The sequence below is a fragment of the Dicentrarchus labrax genome, unplaced genomic scaffold, assembly GCF_905237075.1.
Source record: "Dicentrarchus labrax unplaced genomic scaffold, dlabrax2021, whole genome shotgun sequence".
NCBI classification, from domain to species: domain Eukaryota; kingdom Metazoa; phylum Chordata; class Actinopteri; family Moronidae; genus Dicentrarchus; species Dicentrarchus labrax.
Genome location: NW_026136719.1, coordinates 35921675 through 35948892, shown reverse-complemented (window position 1 = coordinate 35948892; position 27218 = coordinate 35921675). Strand labels below are relative to the sequence as shown.

Below are 27218 nucleotides of genomic sequence, written 5' to 3'. Positions count from 1 at the left end.
TTGCAGCTTTAATGTAGAGTGGACTGGATTACAGCCAATCACTGTGTTTGATTAACTCAGAGTAACCACAGTGCTGTCTCAGTTCTGGTCAGTGCTGCTGTCCTTGGTCCTGAATCCAGTCGTCTGCAGAGAGCTGGTTTATAAAGTAGGCTCTTATTGTGAAAAGTCTGAGTCAAGTCTGGTTTATTTTGTGGCTTTAAATCTGAGACACTGAGCATTGATCACATGAGCCCGATCAAAATATCTGTTGATATTATCAGCCGATATTGACACATCAGTATTGTATCATATCAGTGTTTTCACAGTACTGATGTTTAATTATTTATTTGATCTTTATTTATTCTTTATTTTCTCTAGAATTGACTGACAGTGTCGCCTGTATGTTAAATTATTGAAATCGATAAAGTGATTTCTTTAAGAAAGCAGCCTCCCGAGGATCCCTGCAGAGCTCAAACATTCACTGTATCAGCCGATATATTGGTGAATGTTTCCGCTCTAAACTCACTGGAGCCCCTTTTCCACCAAATCAATTCTGGTTCTTGAACTTTGGTTCTATCCATCAAACAACCGACCTGTAGAATATGACACGCCCACTTTTGGTTACCTGTTGGTAGAAAAAGAGAAAAAAATGGACAAAACAGCAACAGGAACACAAAATGGAGGTTTAAACATAAATTGACTGCAAAAAGAGGGTAGAAGAAGAACCAGATCAGCTGATCTGCTCCAGCTTTGTAATTTTGATTTTATGGGTTTGAATCCTACAACTGAACTTTGTTTCTATAAAATGTGCTGAAAATGAACGTAGGACCTCCGCACAGTGATTTATTTTAGACCTTATTCATGGCGGTGATTTTGACATGAAATCGTAGAATAAACGTGCGTTCTGTAAGATAATTATCAGTTTCTAGAAAGCAGAAGTTCTGTGGATCATGTTCAGGTTTAACAGACAGCCTTTATATTGTTGTATTGTTTCTGTTTGTGAGTCAAACCTGTTTATTATTACTCCATATGCGACGTTACAGACTGCAGCAGAGAGGAGGAACCTTTGAGAGAACAGTTTCACTCTGGTGGATTAATTGTCACACTGGTTCAACCTGAGCTGATTATTTTCTCAAGTAATTGCTGTAATCACTTGCTCTATAAATATCAGAAAATGGTGAAATTGCTCTCTGTAATATTCTAACAGCCAAGAGGAATTCTTCAAATGTCTTGTTTTGTTCGACCAATGGTCCAAACCCCAAATTTTTCAGTTTACTGTCGTACCAGAGTAAAGACACCAAAACATATTCACATTTATTCTGCATTTTTGATGAAAACTAAAATGATTCCTCCATTATCAACATTTTTTTAAGTTGAGCCATTTTTGCAGTCAGCCTTTAAATATATATATATATATCCTCCATTATTGCAAAGTTAGCTCCAAATATTTACAACCACTCAAAACAGCCTCTGACAAAAAAAATCCCCATGAAACAGGAAGCAGAGAGCTGTTTGCTTCCTCATGTTTCCTGTAAAAACTGGCAGTTAGTGAGGAACTTATCGCAGATATTGATTGATGTTTACAGCAGCCAATAGCAGCTAACGCTAGTGTCAGCATCTACCTAAATCTAAACAGGATTTTCTGTCCCTGTTGGACAGAAACGGAGACGTACAGCACAAAGAGATAAAAACATTTGTATGGGCAGAACCATGTTTGTCTCAGATCCTCTCACCTAAAAACAGTAAATGTTTATAGTACAGATTAAAGACGGCATCCTCAAACGATTGTGAAAGCAAATAAATCCTCATTCAGACAGTGGAGCTGATTTTAACATCGCCGGCTCTGCTCAAGGATTTTAATCATGTCATGTTTTTACAGTCACAATGACTTCCTGTTTCTCTGTGAACTGGCTATCATTTGAGCTTGCTCAGCTTGCACCCGTAAATATTGTTTTCCCAATTCTCTACAACAGAGGTGTTGAGTGCAAAGTTGGTACTACCCAAGGAGCCACGATGAACACGTTGGCGGAAAATACGCCACAATGAATCATTTATCAGTGAGGACGCTCAGTGGGGAGTATTCAACATGTCAAAGTTTTTTAATTCAACAAATTTCCAATGCTACTATTAATGTGAAATTTAGACTAGACATTGATATTGATTCAATAAAACTACACAGATAATGAAATTATAACACTGCAATCCATAAAAAAGTTATGAGCAACACAGGAAAAAAGTATTAGACACAAACTCAAACCAGCTGATTGCACTAATTACTTCTACCTGTGCTAATTGCAGTCAGCTGGGTCAGTGCATGTTGGCTCTGAAAGAATCATCCACCTCTGAGTGTGTTTGTTACCAAGCTGCTACGCAAAAAAACATTCCCATAAAGAGCTTTCCAACAACATTTCAAGCAACATAGCAATAACACTGGTTGCAGACGGGTTTCTCAGCTCCTAAATGTTCCCATAAGCACCATTGAGGTACTTTTCTACAAGTGGAGTTCACCATCAACGCAGAGGAGCTCTTCACAAGATTTCCACCCCAGCTCAATTTGCACAACCACCCCCCATGTGGAAGCTCATGTGGAGAAGATATTCAATAGATGAGTTTGGAGGTGGAAGCGTCATTGCGTGGGGATGTTTCTCCTCCCACGGTAGGGACAGATATTCAATTATTGAAGGGAAGATGAGTGGAGCCATATGCTGGGAAAAATAATCTGTTGACATTGGAAACATGAAGAAAATGTTGACATGTCGAACACTTATATTCCCCACTGAACGTGTTTATTTGCATACAAAGCGGGGAAGAAAGACCCAATCACAAGTGGACACTCCAGATGCACGTGGAGCATCGTTTACCCACCCTGGCTAAAATGACAATGGATTATGGCGACTCCAGGTCCGCCTCCAAACTGGACGTCATCTACCATACTGCCGTCTTTCATTACTGTAACCTGTACTCTCTAGTCAACTGGCTACCGTGCCACACCAGGCCATATCTCCATTCACTACTCTAGCTAATTCATTAAAACTATTATGGTTTTGCGGTTCCTTTGGTTGTTTCCTGTTTTATTTTGTAGTGTTCCTCCTGGAATTTTATAAAATATATGTATTTGAAGGTAAACAATGTCTGTATTGTTTTATAGAATTATTATTATTATTATTATTATTATTATTTTAATATAGAATGGAAAATAAATCTCTACATTAAACAAGAGTTAAGAACTGTACCAGATTGAATCGTATTAAAATGCATCGTCTCTGCATCGTATTGTAGCCAATGTATCTAGATACATATCAGAAGAGAGAGACCCAAGATGTAAACTGATAAATAGAAGGATGTTTTGTTGGATTTTATGCTGCATCTAGGCATCTTATAACAGTTAGTGTTGGACCAACCAACTGTTTATCTATGCAGGGCTGCAACTAATGATTGTTTATTCATTATCAATATGTCGACAGTCCACAACCCAAAGATATTTAGTGTACTGTCATCGAGGACTAAAGGACCCAGAAAATATTCACATTTATGAAACTGCAACCAGAGAATTTTGCATTTTTTCTTATTTAAAAATGAAAATATTTATGAAATATTTATTGATAAACATTTTCAGTGCTGATGCTCTTTTAATCTGAAGCTTTATGAATCAGCTGATCTGATTCACACGTTTTTATTTTACCGTTTTCCACGTTAAAGTTTTGCTGTTAAAACACACACACAAACACACACACACACGCATGCACGCATGCATGCACACACGCACACGCGCACACACACACACACAGATACAAACATCAGACTTTATTATAAGTACATAATATAATGTCGCACTGCTGTTTGTTTCCCCAACAGATGTGTGTGTGTGCGAGTCGGAGCTGGGCCCCCCCGGGTGGAGGGAACCTCTGGACTGTGTCCGAGCCTCTGAACTGTGCAACCAGAACAGCCAGTGCAGCTCACGGTACCGGATCATGCGCCAATGCCTCTCTGGCGGGGACAAGGAGCGGAGTGCCATGCTGGCCTCCAAGGAGTGCCAGGGGGCGCTGGAGGTGCTGCAGGACTCGCCGCTGTACGACTGCCGCTGCAAGAGGGCCATGAAGAAGGAGCTGCAGTGTCTGCAGAACTACTGGAGCATCCACATGGGTCTGACTGAGGGTAAGCCGCCAACACAGAGCCGTGTGGAGAGTTAATTAAGCCTCCTGCTGCCTGTTGATTTCTCCTCCATGTTCTGAGCTGGCAGATGAAACAGAACAACTTCTTCGTGTTTTTGTGAGAACCTCACATATGCAGAGATCGAAGAGGGCTCTGCATCGATTGTTGTGTGGGTTTCTCTTTGAATTTGGCCTCAAGTGTCAGTAGGGACGAAGAGAAAAGAAGGAATATTTTGCAGTTGTTTCTCTTATTTAAAGGTTTATATACGTGATTTTAAACATTAATATATCAGCATACAGCTATTCTCTATATAAAGACACAGAGTCACATGGTGTCTCTCTCCCTCTGCCTGTGTTGTATCGCAGCCTCTCTGTGGTTTGTTCCCATAGCCGGTCTGCTCCGACTGAAACTGCTGTTTTTATCATCTACGTCGGTGAATTAAGGATTTATTTCCACCAAACCAGAGTTGCTGATTGTTGGAAACACTAACAGAGACGGTTTTAATGAGTTTGATTCTGTTTCTGTCCACTTTGAAGTTTCGATGATCTGAAGGTAAAATTAGTGTTTTTGTCTCTGGAGTCTGGTGGAGAGTGATAGTGATATTACGGCTGTTTGTGGTTAAACTAAAGGTCTATCCTTGTAGGGATCCTTTCCATAAAGCTGTCAGAGACATGGAATAACGTATATATGATAATATTCTCGAGTTGCATTGTGGGTAATGTAGGCAGCAGGTTTTGACAAGGAAGATGAATGTGTGGAATAGAAAAGAGGATATCTGGTTCTGTGCAGTGATAAATCTGTGGAGGACTCTTTCAACAACAACCTGTGCTGCTGCTGATGTTGTTGTTGTTGTCGCTGTGGGAATTTTAATCGAACAAACAAGCAACATCACATGAAACAGCAGCTCTGCAGTGAGAGAATGTGTTTTGAGTCACCTGGCTAACATCCTTGGTTGGTACAGGTCCCACTGCTGGTCCTGCACCATGTTCTGTGTGTGTCAGCATATGCACACACACACACACACACACACACACACACACACACACACACACACACACACACACACACACACACACTCGGTCTGCTGGCTGGCCTAGTTTGGGTCTCAGCAGTGGCAGAGCTCATTAAGAGCCGCTCTCTTTGTTCTCCATTTCACTAAGGATGTCTCTGTAGTGCCAGCAAAAGCTCGCAAAGCTGCTGAAACACACACTCACACACACACACACACACACACACACACACACACAGCGGCCACACACAGAACATACATTAAAACTAGAGTTTCAGTGTAAAGAAACACAAAACACAGTCCGAGATTCTGTAACAGTCAGTACTGTGATGCGTTCGTGTGTCTCAGTACTGTCATCACATTAGAGGGAGGAGTTGATTTGTTGTGTTGGAGGTGTTTATGAGGAGAGAAGAACGAAGTGTTATAAAACATTTAAAGAAGCACTTCTTTAATGTTTTGCCTCATTAACTCTGTGTGAAAACCTCCTGATGTAACTCACTCTATTACGAGTTTTGTTGAACTCTTTGTCATTTTTGTTTGAGTTAATCAATTATTGGAGGAGGCCTTCAGGCTGCAGATGTTGATTAGAAATGTACCAGAATGCAGGTGGAGAAACAGTGAAGTGTCCAATGAGTCATATCAACAAACACTCTGTAAAACAACTGTATTGTTGGTTATTGATGTGTTGGTCGTAGAGTGGATCGACAGAATATTAATCAGCAACAATTGTTTAATAATTCATGTAATTTTTTAATCCTTCCAGCCTCTAAAATATTTAATAAAATATTTGAAGATGTCAATTTTGGAATTTCACTGTAGGAAATTTGACATCCAGTCAGGCTTCAGAGAGGCTAATGGACTTCATTGGGTGAAATATTTGTTTTTATTTGTATCATTTGCGTAACAATGAAATGCAACATCAAGTCTGCGTATAATAACAATACACAATAACAGTTCTAGAATCGAACCCTGGGGTACTCCACATGTTATCAGAGCTAGAGAAGAAATCAAAATTAAAAACCTCCAATTTGACAAATACGATGAAAAACAACTTCAAAGCTGTGTCCGATATACCAACCCACTGCTTTACTCTGTTTAAGGTAAATCAGACAATTTTCATATAGAGGCATCAGTATTAAACCAAGACTGTTATAACCAGTTAAAAACTCCCTGTAGTATGATAAACTTGTCATCCATGTGTTTATCCATATGTACAGTATATATTATGGCATGCCATTCAGTAAATAATTGCTGAATATTTGATGGAAACCTGAGAAACCAGACTGAAACCATCAGACACTGAAAGCAGCAGTTGTCTCAGAGGTAATAAGAGTTGATGACTGCTCATAATCTAACTGAACAGATGCATCTTCCTTCAGAACCTTGAACAGGATGATAATTTAGAGACTCGTCAGATCTAAAACGTTGTTTCTGATGGACAGGTATGGACAATGCCAACAGTTGGCTGAATTATGTTTCAAATGCTTTTTCTGAGCACTTTAGTGGGCAGACTTTCAAGGGCACAGGTAAACAGGTTTATGTTGGATACAGCCTTGAGTCTAAACACATTAAACAAATGATTCTAACACGGCAGCAATCTGTGTGCAGATATGTGCTCTCTAACACCAGCAGCTTGATTACAAAGAAGCTTAAACATTATCTGTATTTCTCAGAGGAAGATTCATCTGCTGCATGGTTAATTACATTACTGATGATTCCATATACCACACGGATAGAAACTGTACTCTTGCAGTTTTAATTTACAACTATATTTTTTCTTTCATGTGACAATTAAGAAAAGGTTTTTTTTTCCTGCACTGCTTTTCTTCTGTCTCTCATTCATGCATGAATATTTAACAAGGCAGAAGAGGATTTGTTGGCTTTTCAGCTTAAAACTTATAATAGAATCCACAAAAAGTAGAACAGGTGAGACTGAAATAAGTTTCTCTGTGTTTAAGGCTGTTTCGGATTTAGGACAGGGATTAAAAAGTACAAAGTTATGGTCAGTATTAGAGAGCAGATAGGCACTTTCATCTAATAGTAATAATACAGATTATTTATATAGCACTTCTTAAAACCAGTGTTAGACAAAATGAACAATAAAAAGGATAGAGAGACAAAAACCAGTGAAACAGATATAAGATAAAATTCTTTTACCAATTTATCGTTGTAATTATCTAGATCTTAGTTTTTCTCATATATGTCAGTTATTAAAGATTTATTTTTACCAAGCCAGAATGTTGGAGAGACTAACAAAGATGAGTTTTATTTTGTTTATGGTCAGTCTGAAGTGTGTTTTATAAGCATCTGTGAGGTAAAATAACTGTTTTCTTCAATAGAGTCTGGTCAGCTGTACCACCCATTGTTTTGGTGCTCTAGTTTGACATCTAGTGACAGTGAATGTTGTATAGAACCTTTTAAACAGCTAGTAGGTCCTCAGGTGGTTGGAGAGGAGTGGAGATCAACTCTGAAATATCTAATCTGGACACTTAAAAGTAATCAATAAAATCCTAAAACCAGTTGGTAGCCAGTGTAATGATGCTAAACGTGGCTAATGTTCTCTTTTCCTGATTTTAGTTAAGAGTCTAGCAGTTGCATTTCATAATAGTTTGAACATGTTGAGTGATTTCTGGTTTACACCTGTTAAAAGACAGACCTGTTAATACACAGTAGTCCAGTCTTGAGGTTATATAGGAACAACTTCTGCCTCTTTAAAACTTAAAACTGGTTGAATAGATACTTTTAAGATGATTAAAAAGGACAAGATGGCTGACATGATCATATTTATAGATATCCAATCTTTCACATCAGCTGACATTTATCCAGACAGGCACCAGAGAGGTTATTGGGACTTCATGGGGAGATGAATGTGGGTATCATCTGCATAATAATGAAATTCAACACCATGTCTGTGTATAATGTGGCCGAGGGGAAGCGTAGACTGTATAAAGAAAATAAGATTGGTCCTGGAATTGAACCCTGGGGTACTCTAAAGATGAGATACTGTCACCAGTCTAAATAAAAAAACCTACAGTTTGACGAATATGATGAAAACAACTGCAGAGCCGTGTCACATGTACAACCCACTGCTGCAGTCTGTTTAACTTACAGGGAAACCGTAAAACCCACACAAGGCTCTAAATGATCTGGAAACTAACCTGATTAATAAATATAAAGGGCTGAACGATATGAAGAAAATATCTAATTGCAATTTGGGAAGATAAATCCTGGTATCATCTGCATAATGATTAAATGCACCACCGTGTGTATAATGAAAATAACATTGGTCCTAGAATCGAACCCTTGGGCACTCAATAGGAAAGAAGGAAGTTGACCAACTGTTATTGGAGCAGAGAGCAAAAAGGGGCGGGGCTTGGGAAGAGTCAATTGTGCTTCTCACGGCTGCACATAAGCGATTATATCATAACTAACATACATACGGTTCTGACACATGGTGTGCTGTCTTTTATACTTACACACAGTGGAAGTATAACTTACATGTTCACTTGGAGTTTAGCCAGTGGTGAATGAATTATTCAGATCCTTTAACTTAATTAAGAATTAACAACCAGAAGAGATACTGCAGTTGAGTGGAGCCCAGTTATCTCAACGCATGCTGTCATATTGCAGCTACAATCTGACCTCTAGCTTTAGTTTATATAGAGTTGCAGTTGAGGAATGACGGCCCTATTTTAAATAAAAAGGCTGAGTTTTTTTTCCACAGCTGAGGAAAATAACAGATAATGAAAATCTTTTGGTTGTGAGGACCATTTGTTATAAAAGGAGCTGAGTTCATTGTTAAGACTTTAAAATGGTTGCAGTTAGATTTTGTATGATGTCACATCTCACTTAAGTGAATCAGCAGGTTAATTAAGGGAGTCATGATTGACAGCAGCATCCAGGTTTCACACAGAGGAGTTTCCATTGAATCTGTGATTACCCAGCAGATCCTCAGAGAGCAGTTTAGAGGGTGTTGAAGGGGAGGGTGGAGATGACTAATGAGCTGAGGGACAGGAAATTGGTTGTGGGTGGAGAGAGCTGAGTCTGGAGACGGAGAACTGGAGTTGTTCTTGCAACCTTTTCTTCTTTCTTTTTATTATTCTGTCTTTGAAGGACTGCCGCTCCCAGCCTGAGACACAGCAGAGGAAATACAGAAAGAACACATTAAGTTTCCATCCACCTGTTTTATGTGCTCTCTGTACATTCACACTGGCTGTGGTGAAAACGTTGGCATAATGATGAAAGGGAATTCGCAAAAAAGGTTAATGGAAACTCATGTTTTAAAAAAGAGATGAAGTAAAACAAATTGGCAGCGATAAAAACTTGCTGTTAAGAGGAAGCAAATAAATTCATGAAAGCAACATAAATGTCGTAGCTGGAGGCAGCGTCTAAATGCCAGGATGAAGGACTACCCACAGTTAACAGGAAAATGAAAGGAGAGATGCCAAATGACCACAGAAATATAAAACAAGTGAAAAGAGATGCAAAAAGGATGAAAAAAACCACAGAGACGCAAACCAACTACAAACAAACACAATAAGACTAAAAAGAGACGCAAAAGACAACAAAAATGACTAAAAAGGGAACGAAAAGGACTCAACCCACAGAGATACACAGAAACTCTAAAAAAGGCACAAAAACGTCTAAAAAAAGGGTTAAAAAAGGATGCAAAACAATCACAGAGATGGAAAGCGACCACAAAGCTACGCTAAATAACCACAGTCAGTCTGTTAGTCTTATATAGGAGGGGTAGGGGGCCCGTTGTTGGCATTAATTTATCACACTGAATAAACTAAGTACTCATTTTACAAATGTGCCCCTGTTCTTTAAAACTACCCCAGAGGATCAGACCAGCCCTGGGTGAGGGTGTTGAAGAGGTCCATCCGCTGTCGTTGGTTCTAACTTTCAACCAACGAGACAGCTTCCTCGTCGCTGTTCGAGACACGTCTTTTCATTTCGCTCCTAATTCTGGATTCATCCCCTCCTGTGTGCCAAAAAGATTTTCCACCCGTCTGCAGAACGTCGTCAGCAGCAGACTTTCATTTAGGTAAACAGGCTGAATCTATGACATCTCAATTAGGAGGCGTGAGACGCTTGGCTCTCCTCTCCGCTGCCCTACTTTATACTCCAACGAATAAAACGTCTGCTTTTAAATATAAATCTTGTCTCATCCGGCTTTACACCCTGGAAGCTCGTCATCCATCCTAATTTCCGTTGTGTTTGCGCTCTTCATCACTGTGATTTCCAACATTATTCTGCAGCCTGCAGGTGATCATAAGAGCAATAACCCGACAGCAGAGAGACCACTGAGAGCAGAGAAGCAATATTCTACACAACCTACTGATAGTGTTATTTATCCTGTTATACCTACAAACAAAGTGTGAGCCTCAGGAGCAACAGCAAAACAGTCAACACTCATGATCAGACTTTATTTTAACCTAAGCATTATAAACACTATATAAGGAGTTAATTAATGTTTATATGGACAATTAATGTATTTGTCAATAAAAACCTGTATAACACTGCTGTGATGTATTAATGACTGTGTGTAGTTATAGTAGAAAATATAATTAACATGTCATTATATATATATAATTTTAACAAAAAAAATGTTGAAACAGTTTACATCAAACATTTTAAGTGACATTAACTTAATTTTGTAAGTTTAAAACATTCTTGATTAAGCAGCTTTCATTCAGTATTTTGTTTTCACAGTACAAATAAGTATTACAAAATTAAGTCAGTGTCACTTAAAATTACTAGAAGAATGTTTTTAACTTAGAAAATTGGGTTAATGTTACTTAAATTTTTTGATATAACCAGTTTAAAACTACACTATAAAATGTAATTTAACTCACACACATTAATTACATTTAAATGTTAATATTTTAAATGCTTTTTAATATTGTCATATCTTACTTTAAATTGTTTTTTAAACATTTTTATAATTTTAATTAGATTTTTACGATCAATTTTGTTACATAGAATTTTTGCATATATCAATAATTTTTTAACTTTTGTAAATGTATATTTTGTTTTTACGAGAAAGGTTAAAGGTTATTAATTTATATGTAAGGCACTAATCAGAAGGTGGTTGGTGCTGGTTCGATCCTGGTTCCTCCCTAAACAAGTTGAAGTGTCGTTGAGCAACATACTGAACCCCAAACTGTTCCTGATGTATTTCAAGCAGTCTATTTATATTAATCTGACTGCACTGGAGCACTTTGGTCAACATTTGCTGTTTTTAAAAGTGCTCTATGAATAAATGACTAACTAACAGGTAACGCAGGTGATTCATCATCCTGACATCACTGGTAGTTGCAAATTGTGTGTTTTTAAACCCTAAAGAATGGCTTCTTGTCCAGTGTAAGCTACTCGTGTTCTCATGTTCTCTCATACATATTACTGCCGTTGGCCACAGTATTTCTGATTTTCATTAGTCTTTCTGTCAGTCCAGGCTGTGCACATCACTTACTGTTTGAATAAGGAATAACAAAATACTGCTTCTGGTTGGGATTTGGGTCTCAAACCACTCAGGTCTCTGTATAAGGTTGTAAAATTGCATAAAGAAATTATAATATATGTTTAATATGTTTTATTTTAAACTATTCAAACCTCTAATTCAGTGCATTTATTACACAAATGAAATTTTAAATATTAATAAGGCAGCAAACTACGGTGGCCGACAAGGGCAAACGCGCCGCAAATGGAAAAACGCTGCAAACACAGGAATGATGCAAAACCAAAAACACACAAACACATAAAACAAATGCAACAGAAAAACGCAGCAACAGAAAAATGCTGCAATCACAGAAATGAAGCAGAAGCACAAACTTACAAACCCACAAAACAACTGCCAGAGAGAAATGCTGCAAATTCACTCGACAAAACGGAAGTGCGCCAGGCCACTAGGGGGACCGACCTGAGGGATGGACCAATCCTGTGGGACCAGACCCGACAGACATAAGAAGAAGAAGAAGAAGAAGAATATTATATTATAATTATCATAATAATAATATTATAATTATATCATATTATTATAATATTCTAAAACATTACGACCAAGTGTTTAAAAAAGACATAAAGGAAAACTACCTTTTTACTCTCCTCTCCAAAACTTAGCCAACTTTCTTTTTCTTCTTCTTCATGTCTTTCGGGTCTTGTCCCACAGCGTTTCTCTCTGGCAGTTGTTTTGGGATTTTGTACGTTTTTGCTTCTGCTTCGTTTCTGTGATTGCAGCATTTTTCTGTTGCATGTTTTTGGTTTTGCATCACTCCTGTGTTTGCGACATTTTGCCGTTTGTGGTGCGTTTGCCCTTGTCGGCCACCGTAGCAAACAACTACAAAGACGGTTTTGGTGAGTTTTATTTAGTTTCTGTCAACTTTGAATGAAGGTAAAATGAGTGTTTGTGTCTCTGGAGTCTGGTGGAGAGTGATAGTGATATTATGGCTGTTTGTGGTTAAACTAAATGTCTATCTCTGTAGGGATCCTTTCCATAATGCTGTCAGACACTGACAATAACAACCTGAGTCTGTCAGTGGTAAAAACGCACTTTGAGGGTTAAGGATTAAAGTGTGCCATATACACACTTGGCCTGCTTCCAACTTTATTATTAACCATTAATTAAAGGTTCAGTTTGCAAGATTCTGAAGTATTTAATGTATATTTTTATCTGATCATAATTTTTTAATGCCAAAGATTGAACAGGTTACAACATGACCTAAAAAAACGAGACCTTCCCCGACTTTCTCCGCTGCCTGTGGACTGATTTATGTGTTTCTATGTAGGGATGATTTTCACTCACTTTCACTTCACTGTCAACAGTGTGCAACACTAGCTAACGCTAGCTTATAAATAGCGGTACAAAGCTAACGTTTGCATTCTGCTAGCCAAGAGTGATGTGAGGCAGGGGCCTCCAGCTAGCTAACTGTAGCTAAGCTAAACTGGGGTTGTCCGGCTGGCTGTGTCGGTGTGGGTCTGGCGTCGGTTGCTTCGTGGTGTTGGCTGATAGGGCGATATGTATATGGCGAGCTAGTTAGTAGCATGGAGCTAACGGTCCAAATAAAATATAGGAACATTGCAGATAGTAACGTTATTCTAAATATGAGTATCTTAGTCACTGTTGGCCGATGCTACGTCACTTAACGGCCACTGGTGTCACTATTAACACCGTTTCTGTCAAAGGTGTGTATTTATCTAAATGTTGTTGGTTGGAACTGAAGAATCACCTGAGTCGTCTGCAGGATATTTGACAGAAACGAGCATCCGCTGATTACACAACAACAGCATTTGTGTGACGGAGGAGGCGAGGGTAACGGAGGAGGATCAGTGCAGATAAAAGAGTGACACCCAGGGAATTAGATGAAAGTATGATGGCCGCAGATGACGGAGGGAGGAAGAAGCAATTTGAGGACGAGGAACAGAAAAAGGAGGAAATGGAGTACAGCAGGGAGAGATCAGAAAGATGGGATCAGATAGGCGTTGTGGGAGGGAGAGGGGACACCGGATCAAACCTCCATTTATCTGTTTTCTGACACTCTTTCTGTGTATTAAAGGACAGAGGATAGTGTCGACAGAGGTTAAACCGCCGTCTTCCTGTTTAAATAAGCCATTTGAAGATTATTTGCTGTCATGTCGGAGGTTTAAACTCTGTCTGGGAAACTTTAGGCTTTTGATTGTAAAGTTTTTACGGTGAAACGGTCAATGAATCTCTGTCTGACTCTTTCATTACGGCCCGTCGACGTGCTGCTGAACACATCTGAGCAGATATATGGAGATTTGAGTTTTGATTGTCCCAGAATGATCCATCACTTTGCCACTGATGTGTGATGTTTGCCCAATGTACGGTGTGTGATGTTTGTTGTTTGCCGGTCCATTAAACCACGCTGGAGAATGGCGATCATTACACTATTAAGTGTTAGACTGCATGTGTGTGTGTGTCAGCCAGCAACAGAGAGCAGGGACAATACAAATAAAGATCAGTTATTTCTCAGAAGAAGAACAACATTTAAAGCTTTATAAGTTTATATTTATATTCATGTCAATATTCTGCCGGTGTTTAAGGGACACAGACCTGACAAAACTTTACAGCTTACACGTTTACTGAGACTTTTGAGCCTGTCTTTTGTGCACAATAGATAAACTTAGATACCTTTAATCTGTCCAACTACGGCAGTATGAGCCCAAAATAAACATTTTGCTGTAATTTAAATGCAATAAACAGATCAAAATGTTGCTGAAATACCTACATCATTATGTAGGCTTGTAAAAAGTTTGAATTTATACTTTGTCAGGTCTGTAGGGCAACACAACAAGCAAACAACTTTTAAAATGCTTGTTTTCTGAATGGAGTTTGGTTGATCAGGGCTATGCTAACTTAGTTCATAGTAAAGTAAAACTGATAGACATATATTTTCAGCTCTTACCAGGTTGTTCAACTTCCTCTCTTTTTGAACAAAAACCTTTGCTGGTTTGTGTCATTACGTCTATTTAAGTCTTTGCACTGACTTTTGATGTGCTCTAAACGCGTGAACCATTTTATTCACATTTGGTGGGAACACACCATCAGGTCACAGACGCCAAAATAGAGAGGATTTAGGAAGTAAACATAATATAATGGGGAGTCAGTAGTAACTGCAATATCAGTGGTGTCCATTTTTTCTATATTATATAGTTTAGAAATATACAATAACATTTCTGACTACACCCTCTTGAAACAGTGAATTTTCTCCAATATCAAATCACGAGGTTGGAGGAAACTACAATTTTATTTATATAAAGTGGGCTGTATTTTGGCGAGGTCAGTTTGGTATGTTGGTGACTCGCTGTGCACCAACATCTGTTATTTGAAACGGCAGGCTGTTTGTGTGGGAGGAAAAGAGGAAAACAAGGAGAAATTTAAGACAAAATGCCTCTTTTCCTGAGTCACCATTCTTCAGAAACGTTCAGAGCAAATACTTTCCAAAGTAGCTTTTATAGAAAAAAATATGAAGCAAATGACAGAAACAGAAGCGGACAAGGCAGACTGAGAGTAGATTACCAACCTTATCGCCCATTAAATGCACTGCACAGACTCAGCAGACTCTCAGTTCAAGTCCCCATGAAACAGGAAGCAGAGAGCCTTTTTACTTCCTCATTTATGTATTATAATGGTGTGTGTTACGTACCCACTGCTATGCATCTAGCGCTATGAGCTAGCGTCAGCATCTAACTTCCGGTGAACACAGCCAGACCCAGGACTGAACACAGTCTCAGAGACCGACCGCGGCAGTCTGCCAGGGAATTCAGTACTGAGGTGGTTTTCTTGCCGGGTTTGGCTCCTGCCATCCTGGAGCTGAGTCAGTTAGGTTAGCTGCAGAGCTAACGGCAGTTAGGGGTTGGCTATTAATACATAGATATACAATACATTTATTACAGTTAGTATCAGTTAATTAGTGGTTAGCTACTTTAGCATAACTCTGTAAAGCACACAGAGTTGAAGCTAAGCAACCGGAGGACATCAAAGGGAAAACCAGGAAATATTTCTCCATAAAATCTGATCCAGTTTCACCAAAATCACTGAATACAGTTAGAAAGCTGAGCTTTTCTACAGTAATCAGTGAGGTCCATAAGAGAGAAAGCTTTTCAGTGGAAAACAACTTTAATTGAAACACCATTAAGAATACCTGAAAATACCTAAAAACTGACTTGTCATTGTTGGACAGATACTGAAGGACAGGAGACGAATAGAACAAAGACAGATTTGATAAAACACTTAAACATCAGTGTTTAAAGTGTAAATTAGCAATTCGTCCTTATTGAGACACAGCAGATCAGACAGCAGATTGAGGTTAGCCTCTCAGTTAACTCTTAGAGAGCAGAGAGATCCAGGCGAAAGATGTCTGAAAGATGAGTGAGGAAAAGATAATTCATCTCTTAAATCGATTTGATACACTCGTGAAAAGCCTCGATAAAAAAAAAAAAAGAAAAAAACAGTTTTCATTGATTTTTAATCCCTTTGAGATACCGAATTTTGAGCAGCTGGGACAAAAACAGTCAAATTGAAACTGTTTGCCACATCAAAGCATGACAGATGATCAGAACGCACACATTTGTTCTCAGAGAAAGAAACCCTTTGTGAGGCTGTAAGGCGACACAAACTGTGTAATTATTGGTTTATCTGAATGAGAAGTCTGGCTGTGACTGGAGGGAGGATGGAGCACGGAGTAATCTGCACAGGGATTGGTCTAAGCTGTCCCTGGAGGGAGTCACATACAAGAGGGCAGGCTGCAGGCTGCAGCATTAGTCATGGGTAGCTCTCTGCACGGCTAGCTGATTTCTTCACCTCTGCTCTGAGCGCCTGGTGGGACTAAAGTACATGGACAGCCTGGACGCTGAAATGGCTCTATTTCCTGCTGTTGCTGCTGAAGCTAAAAAGTGTATCGCTCACCACACGTAGAGAGCGAAGGGTGACTCCACCTCCGGAGGCCACAGTGGAGGGTCAGAGGAAGCAGCTGTGGAGTGCATTTGACTCCTGTAAAGCTATAATATATAACATTACTGCATTAAAATGACTATACAGACTAAAAACCTATGTTATATATGTTGTTTAGTTGTGTACTTGAAATGGAGAGAATATGAAGCCCAGGGAATGAGCAAGTGAGAGCTGCTCCAGCAAACAACAAGAACTCAAATTAAATCTACATTTCTGCAGTAAACAGTCTATAAACTCTAGCTCTATGTTCTATATGTAGTTGAGTTAAGTTCCTAAATTATTCAAAATGTTTCCAACAATGTTCAAACTCAGAAATCTGTCATTTTATCCTCAAACAATTGATAAGGATAAGTAAGAGCTCATATTCTTCAAACTGTTTGTTATGCACACAGTTGTCTAATAGACCTCAACTGCTAAATGTGTCCTCTGGGAAATCTCTGACCGTCTGTAACAACCAAAAAAAAAACACCTTACCATCACAATGCTCATTTTTGTTCAACTATGACTGCAATCGTCCAAGTTTACATCACAATGTAATTATAAAGTCATTAGGACAATAATGTGGGGAAGTCAGAGCTCAAGTAAACAACATACTCCAATTATGTTAATGTATGAGTAAACAAACACTGTATCATATGTGGAGTGATCCCAGACTCCCTTTACACCTTACATTAAAATGCACATCATATCCAGATTATATCTATGTATTATATTTAGATTTATAGACCGTATAATAACTAAAAAGAGCATTTTTTTTTCTTCAAAGTATATTTTTGGGGCTTTTATTGCCTTTATTATAGTGACAGCTGAAGGCAGACAGGAAAGGGGGGCAGAGAGAGGGGATGACACGCAGCAATGTCCGCTGCTGTAAGGACTCAGCCTCAGCATATGGGTCGCCAGCTCCACCCACTGAGCCAGCCAGGCGCCCAAAAGAGCATTCTTTTATGACTGTGATGAAACATCAATGCTGCTGGTAATATTTACATTCTTACCACATTTATGAAAATCTCTCCTTCGACTGTTTTAAATCGGCCTGAACCTCATTAAACTGTTGATTCTCTTTGTTAACTGCAACCTCGTAGTTGTTGTATGTGGACTGACAGCACAATGTTTACGCTTTCTGGAGGTCGTTTTGGCCAATCAGATCACAATACATCAATGCGTCTTTGGTTGGTTTACAGCTGTACTTTCTATCCGATTACAATCTGATCAGAACTGCTTCTATAAACTGTTGTTTGAACTGCCGTTCGAGATGTATTGTTTCAGGTGGATTTTCTTTGATAATCAATTAATGTTCACTTCAGCGCAATCCCAGCTTCTCTTTAAAACATTTTGTATAAAAATCTATTTTTTGGAGAGTTCATTTAATTGGGCCTTGTGGGAACTAACAAAAAAAGGACAAACTACAAAGGCTGATGAATCCGTGGTGTGAGTTATGTGTTGAGACGCTGGCAGAGTATTGACCCAGAGTGCTGAATAAAACATAAGTGACATACACTTTTGAATCATCATTTCAGATAAAGAGTTGAAGTTTTTACATTTTCTGAATTTCATTCCAAGCAGACGATAAGAATAAACTGTATTCAGGTTCTGGCACCTCTGGCTCCAACAGATAATGATATTCAGAATTACAATGCTGTTCTGAAAAGATTTGAACTTTCCGGGATGTGAGTGCTGAAGGGTTTACAGCAGAGACACCCAACCAGGGGCTCCTCTACAGTTAAATGGGTGGAAAGATTGTGGAGTCGCTCAGCTAATTTGGAAAAATAGTAATTATGAAAATAGATATATTTACAAATTCGTGTTTAGGAGGATAATAAACCATGAAGCCATGTGTTGCCATTGAATTTGCATGTTAGCAAGTTAGCCGAGAAGTCAAAATAGTTTGACTTGTCAGCAACATGAACACAGAAAAGTTGAGTTCAGTCTGCGTCCCCAGCATTTAGAAACTGACAGATGCTAACTTGCATAGTTGAGTAATTAGCATAATTAGCATTAATAATCAGCTATATGGACAATATTTCAGCAACTGATTTGGACACTGTAGGCTTTGGGGGTTATTAGGATGCTGAATCCATTTCTGGCATTTTCAAAACACTAAATGGACGTTCAAACGTTGATTTTGAGGTTATTTATATGATTTATACGTTGGACCTGCATTTTAGAATCAAGAAAGTGCAATGTTGTTAGTGCTAAAGTGCAGATGTAATTTTTTATTTTTTTATTTTGTGTCATTGACAGTGTCTTTGTTGTGGTTAAGTATTTAAAATCATGTTTGTCTCCAAAGTTCCTCAGACTATGAATACTTCTATATCAAACTAATTCCACTCTATGAATGTACAAATTGTCTCTAACTTGGACATCGTCAACCTCGTTGCAAGGTGGCCTGGGTCACCAACAAAGGTCTGTACGGAAGCAGAAACCATCACACAGAGACCATCTGTGCCGAGGAGGCCTGCTTGTAATGTGTTGAGGCAGTTATCAACACTTGAGGCAGATAGTCGCTCAGATATTGACATAAAAACTCTGTCTCTGACGTATTTACTGGAGCATGTTAACAGCAGGGGGTACAGTGCAAAACACATGTTTACAGTAGTAGGAGGACTGTAGCTGTATATCATCAACAACACAGTATGGGGTCCATACAACACTGCAAATCACAGTTTGACTGCACCATATGGCAAACAGTGTGACAATAAGAAAACAGCAGAGTTAAGAAATGAAGAAGAATGATTGGATAAAGTGGGAACGGGATGCCAGAAAATCTATTGTGTTCACTGTAGAAAGGAGGGAACTGGGGACCCATGTTGCTGACTGAATGTAGAGTTATTTAACACTTATTTTCACAAATAAATATCACTTACAGCGAACATAATTCAGAGAGCTGTTTGCTTCCTCATATTTATGCATTTCCTACAAGTGCACCAGGAAACTCTGTCAATCACAAAAGTATGATCCAGTTTCACAAAAATCTCAGATAAAGTTGTTTTTGTACAGTCATCAGTGAGGTCGGGCCCTCAGAAATGGCTGTGTTGAAGCTAAGCTAAAGGCTCAGAGAGGCTAACTCATGCTAGCCATGCTGTTGCTAGCTTGCTGACTAATGAATCTTCAGTCTGTGTCTCGTGATTGACGGGTGAGTGTCTATTATATTAATATTATTGGTTCAGTTAGTTCAGGCTGACGTAAGCACATGTCACATTCTGTTTTACAGGAAGACACAATGATCGGATTCTGACATTTTTTTGAAGATTTTGTTTCTGTATTGTTTCGGCGTTCATTGTTAAATAGACGTACAATATAACTGAGGATGCAATGTTAAAGTCATTTTTCATTCCACCTGGACTTTAATCTGAATAATATAATCTGTTTTTAACCCCATCCTTGTTGAACTCAGCAGGGGAGCTAACACATTATATGAGTGGCTGTAATGTGACAGCAGGAACAATGTTGCAACAATAAAAACATGGCGTCTTCCCTCCCTCGACCCCCCACAGCCTCAGACCGAGCTGCTGGAAGTGCAGAGCCTGTAAACTGTGGTTCAGGCTCACAATGACCAGTCTGTGTCTAAGTAATTGCTCAGACTGGATTTCTAAAATCCTTTAGCTAATAGCTCGGGGCACTTAGTATTGACCGAAGCTATTTAGCATGCATGCTAATATTTCAGGCTTTAAGTATTCTGTCCAGTAACTGGCCCGTACGAGCGCCTAATCACAGAGGTGCTTAGAGTTCATCCTGCTAAATTACACATTTAACACCGACATTGGTATTTAGCATGCAGTCAAATAAATGGCTAATTTAGCAGCCTGACTAATGACTGATGTGTTTAGCATGCAGGCTAATGAGCAAGGTATTTAGCATGTGGGCTAATGAGTGAGCTGGAGGCTGATTAGTATTGCTCCGCAGAGAGACGCCACTGTTTGCTGTTTACTCATCTCATTCTCAGCTGCCTGACACACAGAAACAGTCACCAGGAGTCTGCTGAGCGGCGGCAGAGCGTGCATACGAATGTGGACGGCAGGCTTTTTTTCTAAATGTGTGAATATGAGCATTTGTAAAAGAGAAACCAAATTCATAATCAGATCTCGTACAGTCACGGCCCATTTGTTTCTCTCAAATTGGAAGTTTTTGACGCTAGAAAGGCCCTCTCTTCTCTGACTTGTCTGTGGATAAATGGCTGTAATCACATGTAAAAAGAACGTTCCCACTTATTTCCTCTCTCTCATGAGAATATGTGGGTTTACTGGAGAGCAGAGGTCGTCTGACACTGTTGGACTCCATTAGACGCTGGGTATATACTGAAATAGCTGACTGTTTTGTCTTTGTGTGCAGTAGAGATGTTCCTGCCGACTCATTTCCCCATCGATTAAACAGAAATTTAAATTCAGATGAGGATAAAAATAAGAAAACATTTGGAAAATAGTCAAAACTGAGCACAATATAGTTGATGAGGTTAAACATCGTCTGAAAACATAGTGCCTGTATTTAAACAGTGTTGTTAAGCTAAAGATAATAACAGCCCGAGTGGGATCGCAGCGTCTGTGGGTTGGGACGATGTCATCTTGATTCACTGTGGGTGGCTAACGTTAGCAGCGCTAGCAGTAAATGTATGTACTGTGCTGCGGTTGAGGGGTTTATTTCTGACACAAGCTCATTTTTATTTTCTACTGGATCAAAACGCTGGCGAACAATGCTGGTCTTACAAGCTGCCATCTTCCCCCCCTCCCGGTTTATATCCTGACCTGCTCCCCCTAGTGGCGGCTGTAGCATCTTAGATGCAACAGTTGATGGGTTAATGAATAATGAAAATGTTAATAATAGTTTAACCGACTAGTATCTCTCTGAGCGACTAGCAAGTGTACAACATTTAATTGACTAGTCGACTAAAGTGTTTTTTTAAATCCGAAGTTGTTGTGCGTTTGAAAATGAATACGACCTCACGTTGTGTCAGTGTGCAAAAGTTTCTGTATGTGATGAATTTAATCGGATGACGGATTTAAAACATGAATACGAAAAACACAAAACGCCCATTTTATAGCTCCAAATAACCAAACTAATATTAACTAATTTAAACCAAACTGATGTTAAAAATGAACACTTGAATAAACATCAGCGCGATAAGAACGACCCAAACCATATTTGGGAAAAAGTTAGATTTTTTTGTTTGTCCCATCTGCTAACATTGAGGCTTTATGAGCTGTACTGCAGTAAGACACCAGGGGGAGATAGAGATGCTCTGGCTTCACTTTTGGAGAGCTGTTATGTCATTTGAGATTTATTTTAAAAAACTGCCTTGTAAATGAGTTCGTCCTGACAGATCATCACTGAGCTAAATTCATCACAGGAAGCTTCTCTGCCAGAATAAATCAGCTTTTTGTTACTTTATACCTGCCTGATGCCAGTTCTCTCTCTGAGAAGACTATGTGACATTTATCTGCTGACTAAATTGTGAGTGACTGAAATGTGCCATCAGATAGCTGCAGAGGTCAGATAAAGCACTTAATATTACTAGAGTGAGAGAGAGGTGACAGTGAGCTGTCATCACCTCCATCTGTGATCAGATATAATTAAATATGAATATGGCCACACTTAACATCTGTGTGTTTGTGGACTATGTGGTCCAACTGTGAACCCATCGTAACATCACCCATTGGTTTGTGGAGAACTGTTTTGACGCCTTGAGTTTGGCGTTTTGGTCGTTGCCATGCGAGTTGAGCTGCTCTCATTGGCTGCTCAGTATAAGCAGGAAACAAAAAATCAAGTTCTCCATAAGACTCTGCTGGTCATTAGAGAGAACGCAGAAGCTCCGTCCACTAACTATATACCATCGATGGTGCTCGAATGACTGAACCCGAACACATTTCATGTCTGTGTGTTCAGATTTCGGTTGAGCAGGAGTGTGAAACCACTGCTGGACAGGATGATATCAAAGAAAACCCCATAAATAATTACCAAAATAATTTGTTGTTTCACAGACACCCAAAAATGACACGTTAAGATTCAAGGGACAGCGCCCTCTAGTGGCTGTTGTCTGTCAGGGGGTAAGTTTTACGTCTCTATTAGAGTTCAGTCTCAAACTGGACCCGGCTGGTACTGCCGACCTGTGACGCTCTATTTGTTATTTTGTCTTATAGGCAAAGTTTTATGTTTTATGCTTTGGGAACGTTTTCTAACACAGAAACAAGAGTCAGGACAGTCTGGGGTCCATTCAGAAAGGAATACAGGAAGTCATTCAGAGTCCTATCAAAATATTGTTTAGTGGACCTTTAAATGTGACAGTCTACTGCTAATACAGCTCTGTACTTTTCTCATTATGTCTAAATGCTCTGTGTTTGATACCACACTCACACACTCAGTAAGGCAGTAAGCCTCATTGTTAAGCCATCCACCTCCAGGCCACGGTGCTGATATTGATTGTGTGGAAAGAGACAGACTGAAGTGGCCAAATTCCTGTTTATCAGCTCATTTTAGGTACTGCTGACTACAGCTGGTACTGTGTGTCAGTCTCAAACATAAGTCACACCTATTTTAGAAGAAGGTTAGATGTGTTGTAGGCAGGTTTGTGTGTGTGTCAGGTAGGGGTGTGAAGATTGACAGATACAAGTCAGAAATCAGTTTTAACACTAGATGCAACTACATCGGTACGCAGACCCCTGGATGGATCTAAGTGTACCATGAACCTGTCGATGGTCCGATTCTAAATTTATGAACTTAAGCTTTGGTGCTACAGCATCTCCACTCATGTGAAACATAAAAGGTCAACGCCTGGGTCTTACTTAGTATCCTAGCCCATGTATAATATAAGTGGAATAGAATAAACGGTTTGCCTCCTCATATTTACATATTTCCTGCACAAACAGTCAGTTAGGGAGGGACCTGTCACAGTAGCCAATAGCACTGTGTGATACGTCCCCCCAGTCCAGCAGCTGTAGCGATCCATTAGCTGACTCAGACTTTTTGTGAACTTTTGTCATACATTGTTAAATAGAGGAACAATATAACTGTGATCTCAAAGGGTTAAAATTACATTTTTCATTTCACCTGGACTTTAAATTTTCACCATTTCTCGTTGTAATAACTGTTTGATTTTAACATTTTCTCAAAAATTACAAGTAGACTTCTGAAAAGTTCAGTGCCAAGCTCGTTTAAATATATATATATATGATAGGACCAGAGCTTGAGGATGACACAGATACCACCCCCAAGAGGGTGAGAGGGAAGTTTTTTTTTGATTATTTTAATTTTTTATTTTAATTTTTTTTTTGGGGTGGGCTTTTAGCCTTTACTGGATAGGACAGCTGAAGCCACAGCCGCCTCACACGGGGCACCAGTTCCAACAGATGAGCTACCTGAGCTTTTAATATTGAACACTTGAATTTTACCTCTTTGTAAAATCTAAAAATAAACTATACTTTAAATCAAGTGCACAACTTGACAATTACATTTCAAACAGGTGAGTTCACATCCTAGATTTAAACATTTAAATGCTATAAAGTTAAATTCCAACATAAAGTATTCGGCAGTGATTAAAGTTAACGAGTATTCAGATTTAAATCTTTTATTTGCGTCTATAAAAATGAAAACTTGTGAAGGACGGTGTTTATATGAACTTTATGAAGATATCTGTGTAGATGAGACACCTTAATGTAATGAGCCCTCTGGGGTACTCAGCACTAACACATGGTGGCATACACTCACACACACACACACACACACACACACACACACACACACGGTAATTACAGTGATTAGTGCTGAAATTATTCTCAGTTTCTGTCGCGATGCTCAGCTGAGTGTGTGTGTGCTCATTAAGGAAAAAGAAAACAAATCTTTTTTTCCTCCCCCAACCCCCCCCGTTACACACACACACACACACACACACACACACACACACACACTACTTACTCCTCCACTTCCCTCTGTGTGTGGTTGGAAATTAGCGGATAATATTGTGTAGTGGCGGGTGAATTGAGTTGTCACTTTTACCAAAAGTCATTCGAACGACACACAGTAAGTTCGAACCAATTCCAAAATATTATCTGTATACACTGAGTACAAGTCCTGTGGAGGCGACTGGTTTGTTATTGTCACATGACTTGCGGTGACGCCCAGTGACAGCAGCAGGTTTGGTTTAGAGAGCGCTCATACTGCAGCTCTATTCAAAATAACGTATGAGCACATGCAAAAGATGCATCATCAGAACGGCCCTTTAGTGCAGTGGTTCCCAACCTGGGGGTCAAGACCCCCACGAAGGATCGCCAAAGCTTTACAGGGGATCACCAGGCCTTTGATTTTTAGTAAGAAAACTTAAATAATATACACATTAGACCTATGTCTCAGCATGTCAGCCTCTGATAAACAGCCTCGTCCTGCATTAGAAAACCAAATCAGAATCAGGTTTATAGCCAATTAGGTTTTCATATACAAGGAATTTGCTTTGGTAACTTGGTGCATTATGGTAAACATAGAGAATATAAATAAAGATAGAAATAGACATATAATAAAAAGAATAAAGGAAATAATCTGCTTGAAATTCATCCACTTTGCTCCAGTCACACAAACATGGGTTCATTATACAGTTTATGAGTTGTTGTTGTTGTTGTTGTTGTTATTCATTGAATATAAAAGGAGTTATGTATAAAATATGTCACTTTGCGAGGGGTTGTCACTTTACTCAATAACAGAAAAAGGTTGAATTTTATATGTTTGTATAAAAATACAGATTCCAGCAGCTTTAAGGAAAAAGATGCATCAGTAAAGAGAAATGTTAGTTGTTAAATGGATGTTGCTCTGGTGACAAACACCATTCTGACAGGATATAAAACAGGAGAAAAAGAAGTGGTTGTTTCAGAGGGTGGACACTCTCCTCTCCTCCGTCAGTAATAATTAAAGGGAGTGAAAGCTGAGAGGAGCAGCGGGGAGGAGTGCAACTGTAAGCACTTTGTGATTCCTCAAATTCAGCACTCACACACACACACACACACACACACACACACACACACACTCAAACAGGCGAAATGCACGTATGACAGCAGCTTCCTGTCGTCATTTCATCAGCATGTCACTGCAGAGGAGACGTTGGGGGTAATTAAACGTGTGATTTAAAAACAGCTTTTCTTCACAATCGTGACGCGATCGATAGAATTCAAAACCCACTCGAGCGTTTCGTTACTCAGTGATTGAAAACATCTGCTGACTAAATACTTCAACTCGTCCTGATGTGTTTGGACAGAAACTGATGATGTTCACTTGGACTGTTTGATATTATATTTAAAGTGTAACTTCAGTCCTGTTAGCTCCTCAGCTAATGTAAAAAAACACGCACCAGAGACAGCAGTGATTGACAGACTGACCACAGCAGCTGGTAGTCAGAGCTAACAGAGCTAACAAAGCTAATGGGAAGCTGCTGTCAGTCTGCTGTAGCTTTTATAGTCACTAGAAGCACATTCACACTATTTGTAAAAGTCTCTGTGTGCTACCTGTTTGCAGTTTCCAGCTCAAAAAACATGTTTTAGGGTTTTAGAACCTCTTTAATAACTTGTGAATACTATTAAAGCTCTGTGACAGCAGACACTACATCCTGTTGTTTTTAAAAACTAAAAGACTTTATTCACATTAAGGAGAAATTGTATTCAAATTGTAGATATTGGAGTCATAGAGTTTCATAAAAATGTATCTGTAACCAAAGAAAATAAATTAATGTAAAAAGGGATAGCTAATAATAATTATAAGCATTGTTTTCTGTATATATAAGAAAATATATCTATATTATTTCTTTTTTCTTTATTCTTTCTCTTATTGCCTATGCTTATATAAATAAATAAATAAATAAATAAACAAATAAACAAATAAATAAATAAATGCAAAAAAAAAATGCTTATATAACTATTTTACACATTAGTATTTACTTATTTTCAGTTTCATTCTCTTTTATGGCACTCTTATGACTCCATAATAACTTGGTTATATATTGATTTAACAATCAATACGTCCCAGTTTGTCAGTCCTGACATTTTCAATATTTATCCAATATAACAATCGTTCCTGAACTTTAAGCTCTGAGAGTCTGAATATAATAAATGAATGTTAAACGTCCTTCGGTACAGATATTTTCTGTATGAAATAAAATGCTGAGGTAGGCAGTGTATGTTCATATAAAACTAAACTAAGTTATTTAAGCTTTAAATGAACACAGAAGGAGGCTGTGTGTTCTTGCTGGTTCTGACACTTTATTTCAGTACCAGAACCTGCTCCCATGAGTCAGACCTGCTTCTTTATTATGGTCGATTCTGATTGGCTGCAGAGTAGCGTAACGTTAGCTCCCTGTCATACGTTTGGTTCGTCCTATTAACTGGAGCAGTGAACAACGTTTCCATTGTATTATAACATTATGGGATGGTAATGATTCTGCTCAGGTGTTACCATGGAAACAGAGTTATAGCTTGTAAAAAAACTTTAGAGTTTGATTGAAAAACGCTTGATTACGTGTGGTTAGGGGTTCGGCAGCTCCGGTGATTTAGTTGTGAAGATGTGATGTTTGAACTGAAACGTTCACTGTACATATTCTGAAAATGCTTCAATAACTGCAGCAAAAACCCTCCAGCAGAA

The 27218-nt window shown here is 38.9% G+C and overlaps 2 protein-coding genes across 2 annotated transcripts in view; both read left to right on the top strand.

Moving 5' to 3' along the window:
- The window catches only part of pbdc1 (polysaccharide biosynthesis domain containing 1), a 284354-nt gene that overhangs the window by 103373 nt on the left and 153763 nt on the right, over nucleotides 1–27218 (top strand). The window lies entirely within an intron of this gene.
- Nucleotides 1–27218, top strand: part of gfra2b (GDNF family receptor alpha 2b) — a 98082-nt gene that overhangs the window by 2200 nt on the left and 68664 nt on the right. Inside the window, exon 2 of the mRNA XM_051378531.1 lies at nucleotides 3835–4134. Within this exon, the coding sequence (XP_051234491.1) occupies nucleotides 3835–4134 (300 nt within the window). The remainder of the gene's footprint in view (nucleotides 1–3834; nucleotides 4135–27218) is intronic.